The sequence below is a fragment of the Falco peregrinus genome, chromosome 8 (assembly GCF_023634155.1).
Source record: "Falco peregrinus isolate bFalPer1 chromosome 8, bFalPer1.pri, whole genome shotgun sequence".
Lineage (NCBI taxonomy): Eukaryota > Metazoa > Chordata > Aves > Falconiformes > Falconidae > Falco > Falco peregrinus.
In genome coordinates this window covers 33,159,828-33,183,558 of record NC_073728.1, presented here as the reverse complement: position 1 = coordinate 33,183,558, position 23,731 = coordinate 33,159,828, and the positions used below count along the sequence as shown (strand labels likewise).

General features: G+C 46.8%; 2 protein-coding genes across 3 annotated transcripts in view; one reads left to right on the top strand and one right to left on the bottom strand.

Annotated features, from left to right (window-relative positions):
* OSBPL11 (oxysterol binding protein like 11) overlaps window positions 1–4,327 on the top strand; it is a 42,440-nt gene extending 38,113 nt beyond the window's left edge. For both annotated transcript variants that reach the window (XM_055811708.1, XM_055811707.1), the window contains exons 11-13: window positions 1,170–1,352; window positions 1,988–2,141; window positions 3,517–4,327. In XM_055811708.1, the coding sequence (XP_055667683.1) occupies window positions 1,170–1,352; window positions 1,988–2,141; window positions 3,517–3,591 (412 nt within the window). In that variant the 3' untranslated portion in view covers window positions 3,592–4,327. The remainder of the gene's footprint in view (window positions 1–1,169; window positions 1,353–1,987; window positions 2,142–3,516) is intronic.
* A 4,134-nt stretch (window positions 4,328–8,461) lies between these two features.
* Window positions 8,462–23,731, bottom strand: part of LOC101924328 (TGF-beta receptor type-2-like) — a 33,636-nt gene continuing 18,366 nt past the window's right edge. The window contains exons 2-7 of the mRNA XM_027781189.2: window positions 22,670–22,820; window positions 18,531–18,733; window positions 14,677–15,476; window positions 14,421–14,562; window positions 13,058–13,185; window positions 8,462–8,981 (exon numbers count right to left, since the gene is read on the bottom strand). Coding sequence (XP_027636990.2) covers window positions 8,769–8,981; window positions 13,058–13,185; window positions 14,421–14,562; window positions 14,677–15,476; window positions 18,531–18,733; window positions 22,670–22,820 — 1,637 coding nt within the window. The 3' untranslated portion in view covers window positions 8,462–8,768. The remainder of the gene's footprint in view (window positions 8,982–13,057; window positions 13,186–14,420; window positions 14,563–14,676; window positions 15,477–18,530; window positions 18,734–22,669; window positions 22,821–23,731) is intronic.

The window sequence follows — 23,731 nt, the reverse complement described above, 5'->3', positions numbered from 1 at the left end:
GCATCTGTGTGTCCTGTGCTCCCATCTTCCTCTGAGTGTGGCACCACGCAGCCAGCACGGGCAAGGTGGGAGCACAGAAGTGCTGCTTTCTGCTCTTCTTTTGCAGTTGTTCAAAGCAAATAAGAACAAACCAGTGGTGTGCAAGTTATCTGTTACTAGCCACGCGTAATGTAAGTGTGAAAGGAGACGTAGCGTGTGCTTTGTGAGTGCTGATGAAATGTGGGAAGGGGAGCTGGAAAGTGGTATGTTTTAGAGAGCGTGTGTATAGTTAATTACAGTTTAATTGGAGCTGGAGATAATGTTCTTTGATTCCTGCAGCACCTTATAAGTAAGAACATCTCAAGTCTTGTTTGCATAGTGTACAGACCCTTTTGCTCCTACTTTCTAGGTGAGAAGTTCTGTTTGAGGGTGGCAATGTGCTTGCCTAGCAATGCTCGGTAAGCTTCCATTCCTTGATTGAGAGTGAATGGAGTGTTGGGAGGTCTTTGGACAGATCTTTATGTTGAGAAGGAAAGTATGCATCAGTGTGTGTAATTATGGTGATACCTGAGCATCTGTGCAACACTTTGAATGAAATACTGCATATTAGAAAGACACTTCAACTATTGGCAGAGGTTTCTGTGGAAGAGACAGGAAAGAAAAGCAGTTCTCCTGATTCCTAGTTTCCTGCCTTGCTTTTTGCCTTTTTGTGTCTGCTGCTTATGTGAGCAACATAAAAGTGAGACCACTTACATATGCAGAACATTGAGGTGTAAAAATGTGAGATAAAGTGCCAGCAGGTAGTGAAGTACGTTCTTGCTAGAAAGCTTAATTTTTATTTTTTGAGTCTGAACTACGTATCTGACATGACGTTTCAAGTGGAAAAGATCAACTGCTTGTTACATCTGAACCAGCCTGTGTTTTTTCATTTTCAATTCCATCAAAAGTTTTGAAACAAATGTAAGTTGAAGCCAAAAATGGAGTTTCCTGGGTAACCTGAAGAGAATTAGAGCAACGAGTGAAAGTCATTTTGCTCTTTAAGCTTCTCCATGCAAATGCAATTCAAGTAACTAGCATTTTTCAAGAGTGTGTGACAAGTTTGCAAACTCATTCAGTGTCGAGTGATTATGCAATGAGTAGTCCTTGGGTGTCTTCAGCCATGGCCTTTTAAAAATAAATTGCTTTCCTAGAGTCACAGGTGAAGTGAAGCAGAACATGACGAACACAGTGGTGTGCAGAGTGCAAGGGGAGTGGAACAGTGTGCTTGAGTTCACCTACAGCAACGGGGAGACAAAATATGTGGACTTGACAAAGCTGTCTGTGACAAGAAAAAGAGTTCGGCCCCTTGAGAAACAAGGACCGTTTGAATCTAGGTAGAGTATGTGTTCACAATTGTTGACCCTTTGTGTCCTGAGCAGTCTGGAGAACGCCATAGGAAAATCTGCAAATGTAGATATTATTTGTGGATAACGCTTAGCAGCAGTGGTCTTAATTTATTTTTTTAAAAAACAAAACTCAAGTACATAATAAACAGTGCAAAAAACCCAAGTGCACGCACATGGTTGTTTACCTTGTCTCTTTTCTTCATGGACAGAGTTGTCTTATGAGTGCATAAAGTGCCTGCTAGAACAGACCCTCCTTTTTTGTTTTGGTTTTAACCATTAGCTACACAGCAGGGCAGCTCCTGACAAGGGAGGTCCTCACAAGAAACTGCTTGTTGAGTAACACTTCCACAGCAACTTTAAAGGGTATACAAACAGACATTAGACTGGCACAGCCAAAACCTCAGAGCTATGCCTATCTGCTCCTAATTGCTAGCATAGCTGTAAGACTCAGCCACGAGCCCTTCCATCTACGCTGCGCCGTTGTGCTCTGACCTGGGTTGATTTGCCCTGTGTAAGTGAAGGGAAGGCTCCTGCTCTGAAAGAACTGCATGCAGTGATCCTGCGGTTTAAGGTGGCAGGCTGAGGAAGCTTTGGAAAAGTAAAGTTAACAATTTGTTTTGTAGGAGGCTGTGGCAGCATGTAACAGAGTCTCTGCGGGATGGAGACATCGATAAGGCTACAGAGCACAAGCGAGCCCTTGAAGAACGACAGAGGAATGAAGAGAGGCTTCGTGCTGAAACGGAAACACCTTGGTGTACTAAATACTTCCTTAAAGAAGTAAGTTTGCAAGCAGTTAGCTGTTGATGAAGGCAGAGCTACAATGAAAGCAAGTGCACATATGGGTCTGTGTCCTGGAATAGAGTATTTGGCATTAGAGTTTAGCTCTGTGGGATTCATAGGAGAAAGGTGACGTAAGCACTTCAAATATGTAAAGGTCTGACTTTACCCTTCCCTTCCCAAACATAATGATTTTGCAATTCCCTTGCAACGAAATGTTTGCCTCTTTTATTGTTTGGTTTCTTTTACCAAGCACTTGCTCATGGACCATGGAAAACAGCCTTACATGTGCATATGTAAGTAGATGGTCACAGTAAATACCCAAAGAAAATAATCAGTAGTACTAATTTTGCTTATGTTGTGTGCATATGAATCAAGATACTACTGTTAGCAAAAAGGAACATGACGTCATTCTCAGCTTAGAACTTTCTTTGTTCTTACATTACGTTTTGGATGGAGCTTGCTTGTTCAATGACTTAACCTGTATTTCAATAATGATGATAATATAGTAAGACTTTTAACAAGGTGAACTGCAGCCTGCCCAGGAAGACTTGGGGCTGCTGGTATGATCACTCTGAAATAGGCTTTCCTTGTAATCCAGCTGGTGAGACCCTGCTTGTGTACAGTTTTGTTGAGACCCTTGCAAGAGGAGAGGATGCAACTAAAACTTATGCTGTAGTAGTTTACATTCTCCTTGTAGTGAAACTGCAGTAGTGAAACTCCCTTTTCTCCTTCTTCCCATATCTTTCATCTAGCAAAGGTTTAAAACAGAAGCTAAAAAGTTTGGGTTTTTTTCCCCTGGGTTCCTTCCATTTTTGTGTGTGGTTTGGTTTTAAGTTCAGGACTATGTTAGCTCCAATAAAGCTTTTTGTTCTCTAAAGCTATGTTAGTATGATTAGCTCAGATGTAGCTATTTGTATTGTTAGTATCTAGACTTAGAAGAGGTGAAATTCTGTTGCAAATCTGAGATGCGGATCTACTCAGAAAATGTTTAAATGTAATCCTGGGCGACTTCATTTCCAGGTAAGCAGTTGGGCTGTGTTAGCTGATAATCCTGGATACCTGCTTCTCTGCTGGCTTCTTGTTTGACTTTTTAAAGTAATCTGGATCACGGAGTTGAGAGGAGTGGCTTTCCATCTGGGTTAATTACAAGTGCAGTTGATTCCCAGAGAGCACTGTGGCTCGGCAACAGCCTGTAGGTGTTCTGAACTAGTCTCAAGCCTGCAGCATTGATCTCTGTGTCTTAATCTGTGGGAGTTAAAGGTATAAGATAAGTCCCTCTGGTTTTCACAGCTATCAGTCTAGTAGTTGTGTGAAGGGAATTCTCCCAGAGCAGTGTCTTTATTATAATCATTTTTTTTTCTTTAAATTGCAGGGAGATGGCTGGGTTTATCATAAACCCCTCTGGAAAACAGTCTCTGCTGTGCAAACTCAAACGGACACTAACTAGAAAAGCAGCTTTAAGATGAGTTTTCTGATTTTCCTCTCCTTTTCCTCTGTCTCTCAAAACACAGTAGTCGTACTGAGTGTCCCCTTTTTATGTAATTGTGAAAGCTTAAATGAGGATAAAGAAATAAATATACTAGGGCACTTTAAAGCTATTTAAGAAACAATTAAAAGAAGAAGAAGAAAAGACGGAGTTGTAGAGACAAACTTGCCAGGTACATTCAACCTTTTGTATGATCCAAGAGATTTTATCTGAATTGTGTAAGATTCTTCTAAGTAGATCTGATTGCAAAAGCTGCCTAAGAAGAAGGAACTGTTGGATTTTTGAGTGACATGGGAACTTTTTTCAGAATCTGCATCAAGCTTTTTAATAACTGAAAACTGCTCAGTACCCATGTAGACAACAGCAACAAAAAATTTGCTGCTTTTATGCCCAGTGATTAACCTTTTTGGCGAAAACTGGAGGCGTGTTTGGAAGATGTGCCTGAAATCAGTGTTAAGAACCGGATCATGACAACTTTTTTCTTCAGAGGGAACGCGTGCATGCATCAGAGAAGTATGGGATATATGTAGAGACTACCTTTCTTTTTTATGGATTTATAAAAGCAATTAGAATTGTAACCATGGAGAAATTTTTCCTCTGAAACATTTTAATATACTTGAAATAATTGACTTGAATTGGAAAAGTAATTTGAACACTTTTCAACTCCTAATTTTATTAAATCTCTTTGAGTGACTTCAATTTTTCTCATGTTATACTGTAATGAGGTTTGGCCTTCCCTCCCCCCCCGCCCCCTCCACCTTCCCTTCCCAAGGACTAAGGCTTTCAAAATGAACAGAAAACGTATAATTTTGTATTTAAATTTATCTGCCCATCTAATCATCTCAGAGGTGAAGTATCAGTGTTACAAACTGTCCTTTGGATTGTTTTGGTTTCTTTCCTGTGGTGTTACTCAGAACAAAGCGGTGAAATGTGACCTGTGATACGTGGGCTCTAGGTCCTGGGTTTTCATCTTACCATAAAAAAAAAAAAAAAAAAGCTGATTATGCTGAGGACCGGGTATTGATTTGAAACACAATCAGATATCAGGAAACTGTATTCAGGTACAAACATCCTTTTTTTTTTATTAACTATTTTATTAAGTCTTAAGAATTGCTGGCAATTAAGAATAGTACTTATTATGGCTTTCGTTATTGTTGTAACTATAAGCTACCTTAATTTTTCCAACAGTGGTGCCTTAATGTTTTTTCTTCTGATGTAGTCTTCCAATCAGTGTATATAACATTATCTGCCACTTCCCAGCCATGGCAATGCACTTGATCCAGCATCGTGAGAACTCACAACCGTGTGATCTGGTAAGATGGTTTCCATGGAAAAGATACAAGTGTAAGAATGCATCAGAAGGTTTAAATAACCATGTTAACTTTCAACACAAACTGTAAATTGTGCGCAAAAAAAAAGAGTTGGGTTTATGCACAACTATTTTGATCCTCTTGTACATTTTTTTTTTTTTGCTGTGAAATGCACTGAGACCTCCATGTGAGTCATAGTCCGTTTGTGAGAAGTGGGGGTGGGGATAATAAAACTACAAAATGATTCATTTGTTCTGTCTGCTTTCCTAGAGATCAGGTGACCAGGAAGAGTAGGCTGCTGTTATCTTTTATGCTGGAGATCTGTCTGGAGTTTCCTTGGCCCTTAAAGTAGGATATTTTGGCACTGTGCACTTGAGTAATAACTATATTCTCCAGCAGAAGAATGTTTAGGCCCTGCTGTTTTGTTTGTGATATTCCATACAACCATCCTATCGTGTTAGTTTTGGATATCCATTGGGCATTTTCATGTTTAACCAGGAATAAAAATAAAATTGAAAACAGTGGGATTAGTTCCTCCTTGTTTCTTGATCTGGAGCACATTTGGTGTGTGCTGTTTGGCCAATACCAGGATTTGGGGTAGGAATCATGGTGGCTAATGCATGAACTTCCATAGTTCATCGGTACGTGTACCAAACTGGGGGTGGTAGAGGGACAGAAAATAAATTGACAATGCTGTATATGTTTCATAGTTTTTAGCTGTGTCACATGGCAGTTTTGCTTTGAACAAACAGTAAGGGCTGTGGTGCAAGGACCAGCTTTTAATATTGCAGTGATCAGAGCAGAAAACAAACCTTTATCAACTGAGCCTGCTCCAGGGATCAAACTTGTGCTTATTAAAATACAGACTTATGAGTCAGTCACAGAGCTCTGCTTAAAATTTTGATTTGGGAATTTGTCAAGGTGATGGCTGTAAAACAGACTGAAAAGCTCCCGTGTTGACCGTAAACTCATTTGTGTTCCTTATAATATTATTAGTCAAGTTATTTCTCTTCCACCCTCATCTGGTATGCTTGTGGTTTCACACTATGAAAGCTGTTACTAATTTTGTTGCAGGAAAATAGACCCAATGCTGAAGTAGTAGTCTTTTAAAATACATGAAACTATTTCTTTTAAAGCCTTCCTTTGCTCAGATGATCACAAGAACTGGAATGGCTTCCTAGTGTGGATTTAGTTACAACGCAGATTTCTAGTTACTTCTAGAAACAAAGGGTGTAGTTGAAAACAGTTTGGAAAGAAAAAAAAAATCTAGCCACTGGATATCCAGCTTAAATTGTAAGACATTTATGTAATTCTTCTGCTAGCTGCAAGCACCCTACAGACTGATGGATGTATTTTTAAATCTGACCAGATTTGATTTTCTTGCATAACTGCTGTTGTTTCCATCTTGTACCTTCTGGACCGAAGGGAAGGGCTTACTGCTGCTTCCTTTGTAATGTTTGCTAGAACCGCAGCGTGTTCCAATGGGGAGTATGGCAAAATGTAGGATTTTGACTGACGTTAAGGGCAAAATTCTTAGTGATCTCAGTGGTTTTAGGCTCCCTGAGTTATGAAAGGGTCTTGGAGCATAAGTAAGTGGCTCTTCTCAGAGGGGCTGCGTAGCCTGTGGCTCATGGGAAAGAAAGTGTGGCAAGTCACATGTAACGCAGGCATTCGGGTGTATAATCCTGGAAGCTTGATTCTGGACTCTGTTTTCATGGAAAAAAATGCAATGTGTAGGCATGGGGAGGGGAACAGATTGAGAAGTTTTTCAGCTTATTTACAGAATAAACTGTCAAGCCTAGGGTTAAGTCTTTGTCTCCCCAGGAGAATCTGGGTTTCAGCCATCAGAATCGAAGATGCAGCCCTTCAGTGTCTAGTTCGCACAGGCTGATCCCCCCCTGTCCCAGGCACCTGTGGGAAGAACAGGTCACAGTATCTTTTAAAGCCTCTTGAACTGAACTTGCAAGAACAAGTAAACGTAGTCATCGGTCTCCTGTTTAAACAACTTGGTCCAAAACTTGGTAGGGGAAATTCTACACTGAATATTATGGGAAGGAAAGACTGGACAGCCTCAGGGAGGCGAGTTTGGTGTGTCCTCGTAGTTTTATCTCCATGTCAGAAAAGCTGCCTCATGCTGTCTGTTTCTCCTGGGCATATGTACAGTAGAGCTGTGGTTAATATATTGAGGAAATGCGACTGAAGTCGGGTGGGTGGAAAGGGTGTGTTATGGTGATCTGGGGAGGATGTGCTTCGAGAGAAAAGGGTTAGCTTGAAAAATCCTAAGGTGACAGGAGGTAGCAGCCAGTTGGGGGACTGGTGAGAATGAAAGGTATGGTCACGGTTGCAGGTGGAGACTTATACATGGTAGCTGAAGTGTATTTTTTTTTTTTTTTTATTACTTGGTGTAACCTAATTCATTCCCCCTCCATCCTTTGAAGGGTTTAGAGACAGTTTTGTTCTAGACTTAACGTAGGACCTGTGGAAATGGTCCAAAGCAGTGGAAACAACAGTGAGAGAAGAAAAGCTTTGTGTATGAACTGGTACTGTCATAGCTGTGCATTTTAGAAAACTGAAACAGCCCTGCAGATCTGCTTCCCAGCTCCATATCGGGGAGCCTCTGCTATAGAAAGCTCGTGGCTGTTGTACAGTTTTGTCCCTTTGCCTCTCGTAGGGGTCAATCCATGCATCTGCGTGCTGGCAAGCAAAATGCTCCTCTCCATGCTATCCTGAAAGATACACCTCTGTGTAGGTGTCAGGTATGGGCTTGCAGGGCTTAGTAGCAGCTAAGGTTTTTATTACCTTTTGTTCCAAGGGTGGAGGGATTAAGATTTGCACAATGCCAGGATTCAGAGCGAGGTATGACTTACCTTTCCTTAATTGCCTTTCTGCTACAGAGGCAGCCTGGCTTGATCTGGTAGTTACGGGAGTAAAGGACCCGGTTCTATCTGATTGTGTTTCTTCAGATTGAGTAACACCGCAGAGGAGTGCGGAAAAGTTGCAAGAAGAATTAGCCAACATGTTTGTGTTGACAATTACACTTTGGCATGAATCTGTTGGCTAGAGGTGGCTGGAAGCTGGACTGATACAGCAAAAGAGTTGTTTAGATATCCTGTACGGAGACTTCTTAAAGCCAAACAGCAGTCTACACTGACTTTTTTTTTTCTGTTGAAGAAGCTGTATGCACCCACCTGAACTATCAAGTACACCCATGAATTCCCTGGTGAAAAAAAGGCGTGTTGGATTTGCAGCAAATCAGACTTTTACTAACTGGATTACTGGGTATCTTTATGTGCTGTTAAGGACTGTCTGATCAATGAGTAGCTGTCTTGGGTGCCAGCATTTCTTCCACTGAGAGTGTGTTACATCTCAAGATGGTTTTTCTGCTGCTACAACATATTTTTTTGTGTGTGGAGGCCATTAAAAAAGGAAAATTGAAGAGTAAATTGTCCTGATCTCTGCAGAACAAGCAGTTAGAGGAGAAACTAGCGATGGCAATATGGAAGGACTTCAAAAGATAGACGTGGAATTCAGGTGCTTATTAATAAAAGATTAACCATTATTTTAAAAAATAATAAAAGGAATGCTTTGCATCATTACACATTTAAAGTACGTACAAAACCAGTTCATATATGATGTTGCACTTTAACCAAAGTTTTGATTCCACAGTTCACTGTATCTGTGGGAGGAAACAGATGTTATAAATAAGTTATGTACTAGATCTTAGTTCCATTTTGAAAACCAGAGCAAGTTTGGTTTTTTTTTTCCCATGAGCTAAATGCTTCTCACTTATCCTCATGTTCCTTGTGATGAGGCTTTTTGCCTGCTGTGTCACTGCGTATTTCTGCTCCCGTCACTGTCCTGGTGCTCCCCACCTGGAGAAGCTGTTTTGCTGGCCTCGTTGTCAGTGTTGTTGTTGAGGATGTCATCGCAATCCATCTGTGCCATCAGGTTGAAGCGCTCGGCCACGCAGTGGGCGGTGAGGCGAGCCTCAGGGTCGTGGTCCCAGCACTCTGTGATGGTGTCGCACAGAAAACGCATTCCCTGCAGTCAGAAGGGCTGAATTTAGGTCTGAAGCCGGGCAGAAGAGGAGCTAGAAACTGCTCTAATGCAATCACAGTGTTTTACCATACTTCTGACAGCTTCCTGCAGAAATGCTTTTTTTGGCCAAGCTTAAGCACAAGAAGAAACGGCTGTGGTAAGTTGTGGCGAGTGCCAGTGCTGGCACTGTTACTGGTACTGCTTGCGTTAGCGTGGCAGCCTTGGCTCACTTGGGATCTGGTCCCACGCTGCCTGGAAATCTCCCCTGGAAGTCGGTTCACGTTGACTGTGGGACTTAAACAGGGGCTGGAAGGCAACAGGCCCTCCGTCTGCTGTCTCAGCCTTGCCCCTTCGGTTCAGAGCATCCTAAAATCATGAGGGACAGGAGAGGTGCAGGTGGTGACCTGGAGGCTGGCAGCCGAGCCCAGCTCTCTGGGTGTCAAGCCTGCACCCTGGCTGTGACACTTGAGGGGAGGGGAAGGGCAGGGTGGGGGTTCAAAGATAAATTTGCAATTGAACTTCTTAAACCTGACTTCTTGGCTTAGCAGCTTTCTGAAGGGGCGTGCTGTGCCAAATACTCATTGCAGCATGCAGCTGAACTTTGTTTTCTCACCACAAAGTAGTATCTTGGTTTAGGTGGGATTGAGTACTTCCCAGCCTGCTCCTGAACACTTTCAGTTCCTCTCAGTTACTATCATTATTTCTCCCAGTAATACGTGTTTTTCCAATTGTGTGGTGCTCTGAAAAGAGTCCCAATATTTGCAGTTTAGGAACAAAATGGCAGTATTCAGCTGGTAATTTTTCCCACTCTTAAGCTAGTAACACAGCTAGCACCAGAAGCTATGTTGGACCTTCCTTTGCCTATATAATTCCTATCATGTGCTATTGCTTTTTGCATCATTGTCAGCCAAGGTTGCAACACAGTGGAAAAATCATTACGCTAAATAAAGCTTCATGTTTTTCAGTGGGTTTTGTCTATGTCTTAATTTGCGATTAAGAGAACCTGAAAGTCTCATATGGACCAACACAAGCAGAAAATGCAAGTCCTACAGAGACGTACCGTCAGCGTCGCCTGGCCTTCTGCACCTTGCTCTGCGCTGGCTGCTCTCTGCTAAGTTTCGTTGTACTAAATCTTCCACAATGGACACAGATTAGAGGGAACAGGGTTGTGCAGTAAAACTGACAGATGGTGTGTTCCAGTACCTCTTACGTCACTCATTTATTACCTTAGTTGAATGGATTTGAGGATAATTGATTAACATGCAAAAATGAGCTAGCTTAGCTGCAGTTTTTAAAATAAGCCTTTTCTCAAACAGAACATGGCTCTGTCATATGGTTTAGTCATTAGATTTTCTGTGCTTGTTTTGCCCTGAAATCATGAGATTTATTTGCAGTTTTCCTTGTAAGTAGCAATGATGTTCTTTTGAATTGGTGCAACTGGAACATCATGTTTTGCTCACGAAACGGACTTTGTTTGGGGTTTATATTTGGTATCTCAGATTTTCCAAGATTCCAAAGGACGTTGAGTTTTACAAGTGTATTTTTAGTGGCAATATTGTCTCAAGCTCCCACTGCTCCTTCCTGTCCTGCACTACCCCTTCAGTTGTGCCAGTACAACAGTCTGTTTGGCTGCTTCATGAAGCAGATCCTGGAATGTACCTGGCCTAAATAACCAGTTGGGTTTTTTGATATGTGGCGGGGTGTGAGGGGAGGTAGAAGCATGGGCTCAAGGTGTGTTTAATTTATATGGGAAACTTTGGGTATAAGTTTCTTCAGCTGGCTATATTGTGCAGCCTTGCAAACAGCTGCCCTGGAGCTGTTGATGGGCAGCATGCTGGGTGAGTCAGCTCTGTCAGGGGAAATGAATGCTTATATTTATTGAAAATCTGAAATCGTGGCCAAGAATGTAGGTCATCACTTGACTGAGAGTGATCCTGATGGCTGAAATGTGGAAGTAGCTTTTGGAGCTCTGTGGTGAACTTATTTTTGGTGATGGGAAGGTCTATGTGTTTTCTATTCAGGTAAGCAATTTGTCACCCTTTCCTGGTGTCACCCAACGCTTCCATCCACAGGAACCTGTTGACCCCTGGAGTGGCACAAACCGGTGGCTTTCTGATGCTTCCCAGCAGATGGTGCTGCCCTATGCCTCATCCTGCAGAGATTGGTTGCAAAATGCCCGGAAAAATCATATTGGATCAGCTAAGATTAGTTGGAGGCAAACTTTCAGGAGCACAACATGGCTTTTCTGTTCCTCTTCCCCAGTGAACATCAGGTGGTCTAATCAAAGTTACTATGTTAGAAGCCTTGCTCTGTTTACATGCTAAACCAACCCAACTACAGTAACGTTATTTCTCGGGGGTGTTTGCAATCACCCTTCCTCAGCTCCTCTCAGTGCATTTCTGGCCAGGCTCTATCAGAGTGTGACTTTTGAGAAGCCAAGCCTCTATATTTTTCCTGTGGTTTCAAAGTTTATCAGAGACCCTGGGAGGTAAACGTCCAACATAAATACTCAAAGGCTTCAAATATGTAGCGGTGCTGATTGAAGCTCCTGTGTTTGCCTTCATCAAGGAAAAAGGCTGGGCGAACTTCACAAGTGGGCTGGCCAACTGATAAACTTAATGGTGGTCCAGCAGAAACCACAGGTTCATTTGATGCTGTTTGCAACCTTGCTTGGTCAGGTCAGTTGTGAGTCTTTGGACAAACATGGTTTTGAGAGGAGGGAACACATGGCCTCCTGAGAATTTTATCTTTCCTTTTGAAAAGCCTGGCTTTACGTGCCATCCAGGCGGAGTGGGAGCAGTAGCAGGGTGTGTTCTGTGGGTGAACACTGCAAAGCGATGCACTGAATGCTGCAAGGCTCCGTAAGCCAGCAGGCTCAATGTTTCAGCTTGTTTTTCAGATGAACTGAATCGTTGATCAGCAGATGGTGTTTTTCCACAAGATGTGAAATTTAATTAGCACCAGAGTCGGGCAAGATTTGAAAATTACTGTCAGTGTGGCTGTTACCCCTTGTGTCCTCAATGCGTGGAAGGAAATACTGGACCTGAGGGAGAGAGGACCCTGTCAAGGCCACAAGGTGCCTGTGTTTCTGGAGCTGGCTGGTCTGGGTGTCCTTGTGGGTGGTTTTAACAGAGCACATCTCACCATTGCTGCAGTGTTCCTATTCTAGAGCACTGGGTTATGCCTTCTGTCCTGAAATCCTTTGCTTTCAGACTTTCTGAGCTGAAGGCTGGTGAAGGGCTTCCCCTTGGCAAGACTTGAGCTGAGCAGGTTCCCTGCTTTCAGCTTCACGTGTGTTTCCTGGTGGTTTCGCTCAAGGGAGATGCTTCCTGTTTTGCTTTCCCTTGTAGAAGTCTTTCTTCTCGCATGCCAAGTCTCAGCCTCCCATATTAGAGTAATATTAGGTAATTTTGACCTTGAAACCTCCACAGCCAAGCAGGCAGAAGACTGCATGCACCTTCCTCCCCTCTGTCCCTGCTGTGAGATGGCTGTGTGCGAGGGACTGCCTGTTCTCAGAGCTAGAGTTTTCTGGATGCCATGGTTAGGGCAGGAGTGGGGTGGATTCAAATGATTTGCTGTTTCATGAGAAGAGGCTGCACTGAAATGCTCTGTTTTGCTGTTATCCTCAAGATAACTTAATTGCATCACTTGGCATTCGTAACGCTTCCTGCTCATGTCTATTGATTTTATTCCCACCAAGGAAATCATAGAATCATTGAGGTTGGAAAAGACCTTTGAGGTCACAAAGTCCAACCGTTAACCCAGGACTGCCAAGTTGTAACATGCCACTAAACCAGGTCCCTAAGCATGGCATCTGTGTGTTTTTTAAACACCTTCAGGGATGGTTATTCCACCATCTCCCTGAGCAGCCTGTTCCAATGCTTCACCACCCTTTCAGGGTCAAATGGGTCTCGTAGGGCCTAACATGGGCTCAGCCAGCCACAATGGAGCTGGAAGTAGCCCAGGAGTTCTGCACATTCTGGCACTGATGACAGCTTTATAATCTTACTTTTTGGGCTGGTTTAGTGAGGGGGGACAATGTGGGTTGCTTTTTTCTGAACCAGCTACTCCCAGCTTACCTGATGCACCAGCCAGCTGCTTGGGATCTCGGGTCGCCCTCTGCCATGCAGCACGATGTCCCTCATGGTGTCCACACAGGGCTGCTCCTGGACTTTTGACCCAAAAGGCAGCTCATAATTCTTTACCTCTGCAAGGAAGCACCAGCAGCATTACAGGATGTTTTGAATGCATTCACTGCTTTGCTTTGCATCGTTCACCGGATGAGAATAGTTTTTTTTTTTATTTATTTTTTTTGTAATCAGTCTGCAAAAATAAACTGATCTGGAAACAATTTAGAATCTGAACATAGAATCATAGCCTTGGGTTTTCATATAGAGGTTGTTTTCAGAGACAGGACTGAGGAACCATCTGACCACCTTCCTGAACCCAAGTGATGCACTACAAAGGACACGATCTGTCTTTGTGCGAGACATATTTTGAGCAGGTACGATGTGTTGCACTGGTGAAAGATGGGAGAGGTGACTACAGTACCAGCATTTGGATACCTGCTGCGGGTATGGATTGCATTAGAGGAGAAATGACCCTTCCAGAAGAGCAAACCCATGCTGTGGGAGGCCAAGGAGAAACCCCCTGTTGCAGAGGTGAGAGGCCACCCTGGTTTCTGCCAGCTCCTGCCTGGATGTGAATGCAAGTGAAATACAAGGCGGGGGGGGGAATGGCATGGGATGTTGGCTTGGGAGCAGAGGATGCACAGGGCATCTGAGTCAGGCGAGGGTCTCCCACCACCGGGTGTGGGGCATGCAGGGCAGCTTTCTTGCCTAAGGTTGAAGCCTCTTGCACCTCCGTGGGCTTGGATTGCAAGTGGGTAGGATAGGGAAGGAACTGGAGAGCTCTAAAAGGGAAGAGGGGAGCAGGCAGAAGGGCAGGTAGCAGCTAACAGCAGTTAATTAAATGTTTTGCTACAAGCAATTTCAGATGCCAGGATGGGGCTCTGGGAAGTGAGGGGGGACGTGGCTGTGTCAGAGACTGGACTTTGCGAGTCCCTGTAAAGTCTGGTGTTGTCTGGGAAAAAAAGTGCTTGTGGCCAGGGAGGGGGAGGCACCTTGGGCTCTTCCTGCTTCGTTTGCTTTGCATTGCCAGTGCTGACTGGGATGAGACTGGGCGCTGACTGGCTTTGAGCAGGGGCTGGGCCAGATGACCCCTGGGGGTCCCATCCTGCTCCTTGGCCACTGAGCCAGCCCCCTTGAGCTGCAGCACACAGGGCAGGCAGCCAAGGGGGAGGTTCTGCTGCCAGCTCTTAGCAGTCCTACAGAGACCCGATCACCCCTGTGCCATCGATGGGGACATGGGAGTGACCCATGTCCCCGTATGGGGAGGAAGGGAGCAAAAAGGTGTGCGGCCACCCTGGTGCGGTGCTCCTACCTCCTACCACTTCACATCTGGAGGCCATTTCCCATAAAACGAGGGCCATGGAGTAGACATCCATCTGCTTGAAAGACTCCAGGTCTTCCAGGTTCACCCTGGACTCCAGGACCTCTGGGGCCATGTACCTGGCGGTGCCCACCTGCCCACAAAGAGGAGAGAGGCATTAGCGGGGTGTGCGAGGACTCTGGCCATGAGGCGACCAGGGTGGCTCGCAAAGGCTCCCCTTCGGGAAGGGCTGGCGGGTCATACTTGCCTGCCCGCTGTTGGCAAAGTCATCTACTGTCAGGGAAGGGTCGAGGCGTATGGCGATGCCGAAGTCGCAGAGCACGCACTCCTGCTCGTTCTTCACCAGGACGTTCGTGCTTTTGATGTCCCGGTGGGCGATGGGGATTTTCGGCCTGCCACAGGCAGTGTAGTCGCTGTGGAGGTGGGCCACCCCGCTCACCAGGGAGCCCGCCATCTTCTGCAGGTCCATCCAGCTCAGGACGTGGTGGGACAAGTAGTCCTTGAGGTTGCCCCGGCTGTGGTAGGCAGTGATGAGCCAGTACTCCCGGCGTGGCCCTGTGCCCCGGTCCTCGGCAGTGAGGAACCGCAGGACGCTGTCATGCTTGAGGCTGGTGTCGGTGAAAATCTGGCTCTCGTTCTTCCAGGAGGAGTACTCCTCACAGGGGAAGATCTTCACAGCCACCGTCTCGTACTGCCCCGAGCGGCTGTGGCTCAGCTTGGCCCTCCACACCTCCGCGAACTGCCCTTTGCCCACCATCTCGTCCAGCTCAATGGGGAGCAGCTCGGCGGGGCGGCTGGTGGGGCCGGCACAGGCCGGGCTGTCGTCCATCAGCACGGACAACTTCTCCTCCCGCTCAGCAGACCTCCCCTGCTCTGGCAGCGCCGGGGGCTGTCCCGCTTTCCCACCCCACGCCTTGGCTCTCTTGCGCTGCTTCTGCGTGCGGCAGAGGTAAAATATCACCGTGATCATCACCGCCACCAGCAGCGGGGGCAGGAGGCTGATGGCGGCCACCGGGATCACCTCCTTGCTCTGCAGCATGGAGTAGCCTGCAGGGAGGAAAGCAAAGGCGAGGGCGCTGCCGCCGTGGGTCTGCGATAGCTCGTTTTCATCACGCAGAGGAGGAAAATACGTGAAGCCGTTAATGAAGCGCAGCCCTTCGTGGGGCTGCAAGGCATGCTGTGCACAAAGCCCATCCCCACAACAAACCCAGGCGTAGGTAGTTAAGGGGGCTGCTCGGTTTAGGTCTCAGATTTAGCTCCATTTATCAGGTGAGGGTTCAGGGTGCTGGGCTGGGTGGTGCGGCATGTGAGACGTTGCCACCAAAACGGCTCGGCTGCCCTTCGGTGGCTCCCAAGCACTGCTTGCGCTTGCAGTGCGGGGAGCTGGGGTGGAAATAGCAGTGATAAAGCCAGGGCAAGGCTCAAACGGAGTGAATCTCTGGCAGGGGTTGGGGCTGGGGCTGGGGCTTTGCTGGGCCCCTGCGGTGCAGGGAGAGCCAGGAGGGATGCTGGCAGGGGCAGACATCCTGCAGGATCACTAGGCCCTGGGGAGAGCTGGGATGCTCTGCATGATAATTAGCGTAAAGGAGCATCATTTCAGAGCTGTCTGCCAGCGTTGGCATCTCCTTCGTCACTGCATTACAATGCCAACGCCTGTCAACTGACCAGGCATGGCTGCTTTTGTTTTATTTCTTTTAAACCCCTGTCAGCCTTCAGATCATTGGGGAGGGGGGGACGAGGCACACAAAAAGCCATAACCCTCACACAACATATAATTGTCTGATCCTTTGATGTTTGCGATTCCTGGAATAAACATGCTGACTTCAGTAGAGATATTCAAGTAAAATCTTACTCAGAGGTTTTTCTGCCAAGTATAATAACCCAGGGGAAGAGGGATAAGAATCATTCCATAAGCAAAACTCTCGCTGCTTGACCTCAGTGTGTGCAGATCATAATTCAGGTTCTGGAAAAACAGAGCATTTAGCTATTTTCCTTGGCAAATTTCAAAAAAATGTGCTGCAGCTAATTTCTGCAAGGCTGTGAAAGCGTTTCTAAAATAGGCATCAGGTTCAAACCACAAGATCAACCTAAACTGATATAAATCAATAACTAACTCAGGAATATGTTTATTTTGGAAAGCATTAGGCCTGGATATCACCTACTGCTTTAATGGATTTACCCGATGCTTAAGGTCCCATCTTTGAAACTCTGAAGAAAGAAGATATTTTTAAGGGAGTTGCGTGCACGAGTCCTGAAAAAGGGGACGTTAAAGCAACTTCAGCAAATTCCTTCATGAGGATGCCCCTTCCCCACACAAGCCTGTTGATACGGAGGGGTTGCAGCACAGCCTAAACCCCTTCTGTGGAGAGCAAAATGTAGCTGCTCTGGCCATAACCGCAGGTCTGTAAACCCCCACCTTGCTGAGCACGGCTGCCTGGGTCTTTCCCTCTCTGCTGAGGGGAGATGGACCTCCAGGGCCAGGCTCAGCCAGCGCAGGGGTTGTGAGGACTCTGCGTGCTCGGCCCTACCCAGCATCTTCCTGAGGTGTCCGCTAGGCTCCTGCTCGCATGGCTTTAGGAAATGGTGCCACTGTGTGTTCGTTGGGGTGGTCTCTGAGCTCTGAAGGGGTCCCCTGCAGCCCCGGTGCTAGGGCAGTGCCACACAGCAGCCCAGACCTGAAGGCAGGGCTTAAGAAATCAAGAAATGGGAAAAAACCTGCCTGCCTCAGCTGCTGGAGAAGTGCTCGTCTGTATTAGACTTTTCTCTGCTCAGCAGTTGTCTGTACCGTTGAGGATAACTGTAAGTTAATACTTAAAATGCAAACAATCCCTTAAAGCAGAAGTAAAGGATGTAAAGAGTGGGGTCTCTGGGTGTGGGGCTTGCCAAGCTGGCCCCACAAACCAAATCGGAGAGGAGACCACTGCTGAAGGGCTGCACTGCCCTGGCACTGAGTTTCAGCACTTTAGGTGCTGGCTGGCAGGAGGAGGCCGTTTGTGGAAGCCTTCGGTGGGGGTGGCATTTCCAATGAGCCAGTTGTCATTTCTGTGTGAAATTACATATCCCAGCACCAGCTTTGGGATTTGACTATCTCTCCCTAGAAGTGTGCGTACCTGTTATGTTTGGCTCAGGAAGCAGGAAAGAACTGCCAAATTTAGCATCGTTTGCCTTCATTAAGAGTGGCTTGTTTGTTCCGAGAATTTGCATTTTATGTGATTTTTTTTTTTTTTTCTTTTTTCCTCGTGTTGCGGGAGAAGCTATGCCGCTGACTTGCAGGTTCTGGTTAGGCTCATTTTCAGCATCTTGTTCTCTAATTATGGAAAATTGAAGGGGTTTCACTTTGCTTTTGTTACGGGTCACATTCTTGATGGGCACTTGGATAAACCTGGTCCATTTGGATTTAGGGAGGTCTGGACAAGCCTCCAAAGGCTCGGCATCTAGCTGGAAGCATTTCCAAAGTATATGACCCCCCAAGGTACAGAAATGAGCTGCCTCTTAGTTTTCCCTCCTGTGGATTTACAGCCATCTGCAGAAGCGTCTACAGGCCTGCCAAGCCATGCTCACGTGTGTGCGCAGCACTGGGGTGGCTCTGGATGTCCCTGCCCAAGAGAAATCCCCAGGAGCACAGCAGGGGAGGCACCGCCGTGTGCTGAGCCCCGTGCCCAGCACCAGCATCTCTCTGGCTTGCAGGCTGTGGTGGATGCCAGCGGTTCCCGTGGGTGTGCCGGGGAAGGATTTACTCCGATGCGATTTATTTAAAGCTTTCAGAGCATTGACTCACACTGGGTTACATCAGCTTTTGGGTTCCCTGGTTGACTTGCCCTACGCTGAAGGGCACAACCTACCAAGAGATGAGTGGATTTTCCATCCGTGTTTCCAGACCAAGGCTGGAGGCATTGATGGGGGAGATGGTTTAGCCACAGACAAAATACCGGGCTAGATAGCGGGGTACAAATTTTACGTAGCTTTTATATAGGGAGGTCAAACAAAATGCTGAAAGAGCTCCTCCTGGCATCGCGTCTCCTACTCTGCTGGAAATACAAATGATTTGTCTTTAGCTTCGGGTCCTTCTCCCCCATAAATAGCACTAACAAAAGTACTCACCGTTGGTGTGGTTTTCAAAGATCAGTTTATCGTTGCACTCCTGCTCGTCCACGCAGCCGCAGATGTAGATGATGCCGTCCTCGCTGGGCTGGTGGGTCATGATGCAGCGTGACGTGTTGTAGTTGGGGACCATGAGGTTTTCGATGGGGCGGTGGGGATTGTGGCACAGCGTGCTGATCCTGATGCTCTCATTGTCCTGTCTCCTGCATGCGCCAAATGAACCGACACAGCGTTAGCCCAGCGGCTCAGCCTTTGTGTCACCTGTGTGTCATCTTAAACCTGGTTTTAAGATCATTTATTTTAAGCCATTTAGGGAGCAACTTGTTTGCAGCAGCTCTGGTGTAATTCTAATTACATGTGCTTTGGAGGGGCTTTGTTAACGCCCTTTGTCTCTTCCAAATGGTGAAATGTGTAGCACATGCCAGTAGTAGGATGTGAGCCAGAGACTGACTGTTTCCAATAGATAATTATCAGCTCTAATCACGCCTTGGATCAGATAGTGCCAACCCTAAGGCTAAATGCCCTGCATGCGATTTGGGGCAAAATTCTTCTTTTACTAACACCAGCTGCTAGGCCAGCAGGTTTTGGGGCTGTATGGTCCTAAGGAAACCCTCCAAAACAAGGGTGCCACCTTGTATGCCACCTCTGCTGCAATACAAGTCATAACATCTCTGCCTCAGCAGGAGCTGGGGTCTCTGCTGCCCAGATTTCACCTGTGCAGGGGAGAGAGAAGGGATGTAGACGCTGAAACACCCGCTTGCTAGTGACGCTTGGCTTGTGCTTCCCTCCCACTCCTCTCCACCCATTCGTGCAGGTGCAGCCCGTTGGTGCCACCTCATCCCCTGGGCTCTCTCTGGGCTAATTGCTGGTCACACCCTGTCCTTGCAGGACCATTTGCTCCTGCCTCCGGCGACCTGTGGCAGTACAGCCCTTCAGTCACTGGTTGGGGCTATTTCTAGAAACAGCTTGACCTTTGGAGCTGCCAAATTATAACGTGAAGGCGATACAACTCCCTGACCGTGGGGCTGTGCCTGCGTTTATACCATGGCTTCAGACACCGAGCAATTGCAAATGGAATCTGCTGTGTCGGCTGCTGATGTTCCAGTCCTCAGCAGGTCTGGGGCAGAGGAGCTCTGGGGCTTGGCCCAATCAGGGATGCAATGGCAAGTAAGTCAGAGCTCCTCCTTATTTTCATTCAGATAATTAAGATGGAGGTAAAAGTGTAATTTCTTGGCATTCCTAGGGAATTTGGTCTGAAAAGAAAGGATGGACCTGCTTTTTTTTTTCCTTTTTTTTTTTTTTTTAAAACGCTATGTGTTTTTCAGCTTTGTCTAACGCCCCTTGCATCAGAGATGGTCATAACATCAGCTGGGGAAGACCGAGACATTCCTCCCACCAGCTGAGAGATGGGAGCTGGGCTGGTGAAGACTTCCCAAGAGATTTTTCCCTTTCTGGAGTGAAGATGCAAAATAGTCCAGTGCCCGTGTTACATTTAACTGCGCGCAAGCCTTCAGCGAGCACAGGGAGAACAGGTCTCACTTAGAAAATGTTTCATTTATAAAACTCCAGTTATGCACTGAAATGTGGCTCGTAGCACCAGGTTTAGCTCCATAGTGCTAATGTCCATAGAGCTTTTTTAACCATCAGTGCTCAGCAGCTGGGTTAGGTCCTCACATGCCACATTTTTTGCTCAGCAGCACCTTGACTGGGCTCCCGTGAAAGCCGTGGAAAAGTGCCACATGTAGAGCAAAAGGATGGGTTTAGCTCTGGTTGTCACCCAACCCCTTAAGCACAGGGCTCTTGTTTTGTTGGAAAACTCCAGTTCTTGTAATGGATTCAGGCAGCGTTGGCTCAGCACAAGGAGGCTTTGGCTAGAGGGTCCCAGTGCTGGGAGCTCCCTTCTTCTGGTGCATGGTGGAATCATCCTTGTTGGACCCTTGTTGTCTTCGTCTCCACCCGCTGTTTACCAAGCTGGGTGAGGGAAGTGGTTTGTGGAGCAAATGGTGGACATCCTTAAAAACTGGGGTGCTCAGGCAGATTTAGGAATGACCAAGCATGAACTGGGTTATGTCCAGTTATGGGGCAGGTGGTGGCAGCTGAAAGGAGCTGGAGCTTGGAGATGGGATTAGGAGGAAGCTGTTGGTGTTGTGATGGAGCCTCTCATCCTTGGAAAGCCAGAGTGGAGCTAACACAGGCTGCTGGCATGGTATGTGAGACATGCTGGGCAGATCGGGGCTGGACGGCTCCCAACCGGGGAAACGCGATCCAGGATGCAGCCCTTCTCCTATAGGGAGGATCAGCCAGTGGGTAATTAAGACCTAATTAAGAACTAAGAGCGGAGTGCCAGGGTTTGACCCTTGTTTCTGGAGCCTTCCTTGGAGGAGTCAGGATAAGCCAGCACTGGCCAGGTTTGCGGGGCAGCCCTGGGGCAAGGATGAGTGATGGGGAATGACTGGCCCTGCATGGGCCATGGGGAGGCTGGTGAGCATTGCAGCTACTCCTGGGAGTGTTGGAAGGACATTACAACCATTGCAACTTTGCCAGAGACGGCCTCTGCTTCCAGGTCTAGTGGTGTGAAGTGGGAGGGCGATGGTATGGAGAGATTTCACAATGCCTTTGAGGTCAGCTGGGAAGTCAGACATAAAAGCAGGGGGAAGAACCCAAATTTGTCTTCCTCTCCCTGGTGAAGTCCCCTGGTTTCAGCGCTCCCCCCATTTTCTTGGGTTTCCCAGAAATTTGTCAGAGGCGCTTCCAGCTGAAGAGTCCTAGGAGGGTGCAATCCCTCCCCTGTGGATTGCCCAGACAGGGCACACTGGAGGATGCGAGCACGTTGGTCATGAGCATGGGGCCAAAGCTGCTGCTGTGACCCATACCCATGCAGGACAAGTTCGGATGATCCAAATATGCTTCTGCAAATGAGCAACGGGCAGCAAGGCTGCCTTGCAGGTGAGCCCTGTCTGTCTGCAGGGATCTTAACCTCAGGGTGGATCTTAGGACGGGGTGGGAAATGCTGGGCGGAGGCTGCCGAGCCAACAGGTTATTTGTGACCCCCACAGCTGTCTCGCCCCATCCAATACGTGATGTAGCCCCATCTGGTGCTGTGGGATTACTTTCCTGGCATGGGGATTTATGCTGCAGGGGTCTTGCTTTTTCCTGTACGAGTAGGCTGTCCGAGGGAAAACCCAGCAAGATGCTGGACTGCCTAACCAGGGATTTAAGGTGGCTTCTCCATGTGTGTGTAGGAGAACTTGGAGCAGGGGGTGGATTTTGTTTGTTTGTTTGAGTTTCTTGTTGGTTTTGTGTGTTGATTTTTTTTTTTTTTTTTAACATCCATAATGCAACAATTATGTTGAGGCAAACTCCTACCGAAAGGGGGGCGTACAGTATTCACGCTAATTAGCAGTTTGAGATAAAGCCTAGTGATAAGTGCTTGGCTGGCTTTCACTTTGGCAGCCAAATTAAAAGGGAAAGAGGAAGAAAATCACTTTGGGCAGACCCAAAATGGATGTTTTTTCAGTTTTGCTCATGGGGACCAAAAATCTGGGGGAGGCACTCTTCCGAGCCAAGCTTAGCCTGAAATGTGAGATTGTGCTTCCCTTCCAGGCACCTCCCACAGAAGCAGAAAAAGGCTTTTCCCAGGGGATAGGGAGGAGGTGGGTTAAACCCCAGTTTGGTACCAGCTCAGACATCCGTGTGCTGGATGGGGGCAGACCTTGTCTGTACCCCTCCACGTGAACCAGGGTTTCACCAGCCTGATACAGGAGGACATCATTGGTTTGGGGGTCAGGGCTGCTGGTTTTGCCCTTGGGTTCAGCTTGTAAAGCTAAATTCAGGGGTTTATGGTGGTTTAGACATCCCACAGCAAACTTGCCACACTCTGCGTCAGGCACTTAAATGCTAAATTTAGTTAGAAAATAAACTGGTGCTAATTATAGGGAAGACCAAATAAATTTTTTTTACTGCGAATTGTAGTTTTAATTGTAATGGAGTCAAAGAGAAAGGAAGAGAAAGTCCCAAATTATTTTAATGGGCAGTAATTCAAGTGCAGGTGTACATGTACATGTGTGTTGCCATGAGCTGCCGCCCCATGAGCTCCTTTTTCCCCCTTGTCCCCCCTTGATGGAGGAATTGCCCCTTACCATATGGCCACGCAGATCTCGTAGGGGTCCTCACAGTAGGAGTTGAGGTTGCAGTTGCTGTAGCACACCTTCTCCTCACAGGCCGGCGGCGTGGAGTCGCACCACTTGCACAGGTTGGTCTTAAGGCTGCGGCGAGCACCAGCACTGCAAGCTGCAGGGGCAGAGGGGCGGTGGAGAATGAGCACAATTTTCAGCAATTTGTACCGCCAGTAGATAAGGAGCCTGAATTGACCCTATTTCTCCATGCGTTTTTTTATAGCTCTCATTTTGCTCCTTTACTCAGTCAAACGTGTTTTCAATTATGCCAAAGCCTAGAGGAGATGGAGAGATGCTGGCGGTGTGGAGTCTCGTCCAGCAGGACCTGCCCTTTGCAGAGCCAGGCTTTCCCTCTGTGTTTCCTGTACTGTTTATCATCAAGGGGAAGGTTATTTCTTCCTCTACAACCTAGGCTCAAATTGGTGTATCCCCTCATCTTCAGTGCATGCAGTGCCCAAAAAGGGACATCTCCAGGTCTCTGCATGCCTTAAAACTTTATTTATTCCCCTCCTCTCCTGCTGCCTCCTTGTCTCCCCTCTGCCCATTCAACAAGCCCAAGCCCCGAAATGTGTTCACCACCGGCTCCCCAAGCATCTGTGTTTCCAGCAATAAATGATGGGCTGAGAATTCCCGAACTCTGGGGCAACAGGAGCTGGTCCCTCAGGGATCTGTTGCCTGCTGTGCCCTGGCCTAGCTGTCCTGCCCCTGGAGGGCTGGATCTGGCTGCAGTGGCAGGAATAACTGCTGCCTCTGCGGAACTGCTCTGTGTGTTATCACACAGGCATAAAATTTTCTCTATTTTTGTACAAAGGGTGAATGAACTATGCTTGGTTAAGGGATAAATCCCAGCTAAATTTAAGCTTCCTGTTTTAAGGCTGTTAAATGTCCTTTTTTTTTTTTTTTTTTCCCCCAAAGAAGCCACTGAGTGGCTTATGTAGAAATATATATTTATAAATTTTTACTTAAATACACTGCAGAGTGTTCAGGTAGCAATCTGCTAAGTTTTTTGAAGGTTTGGGCCATCCA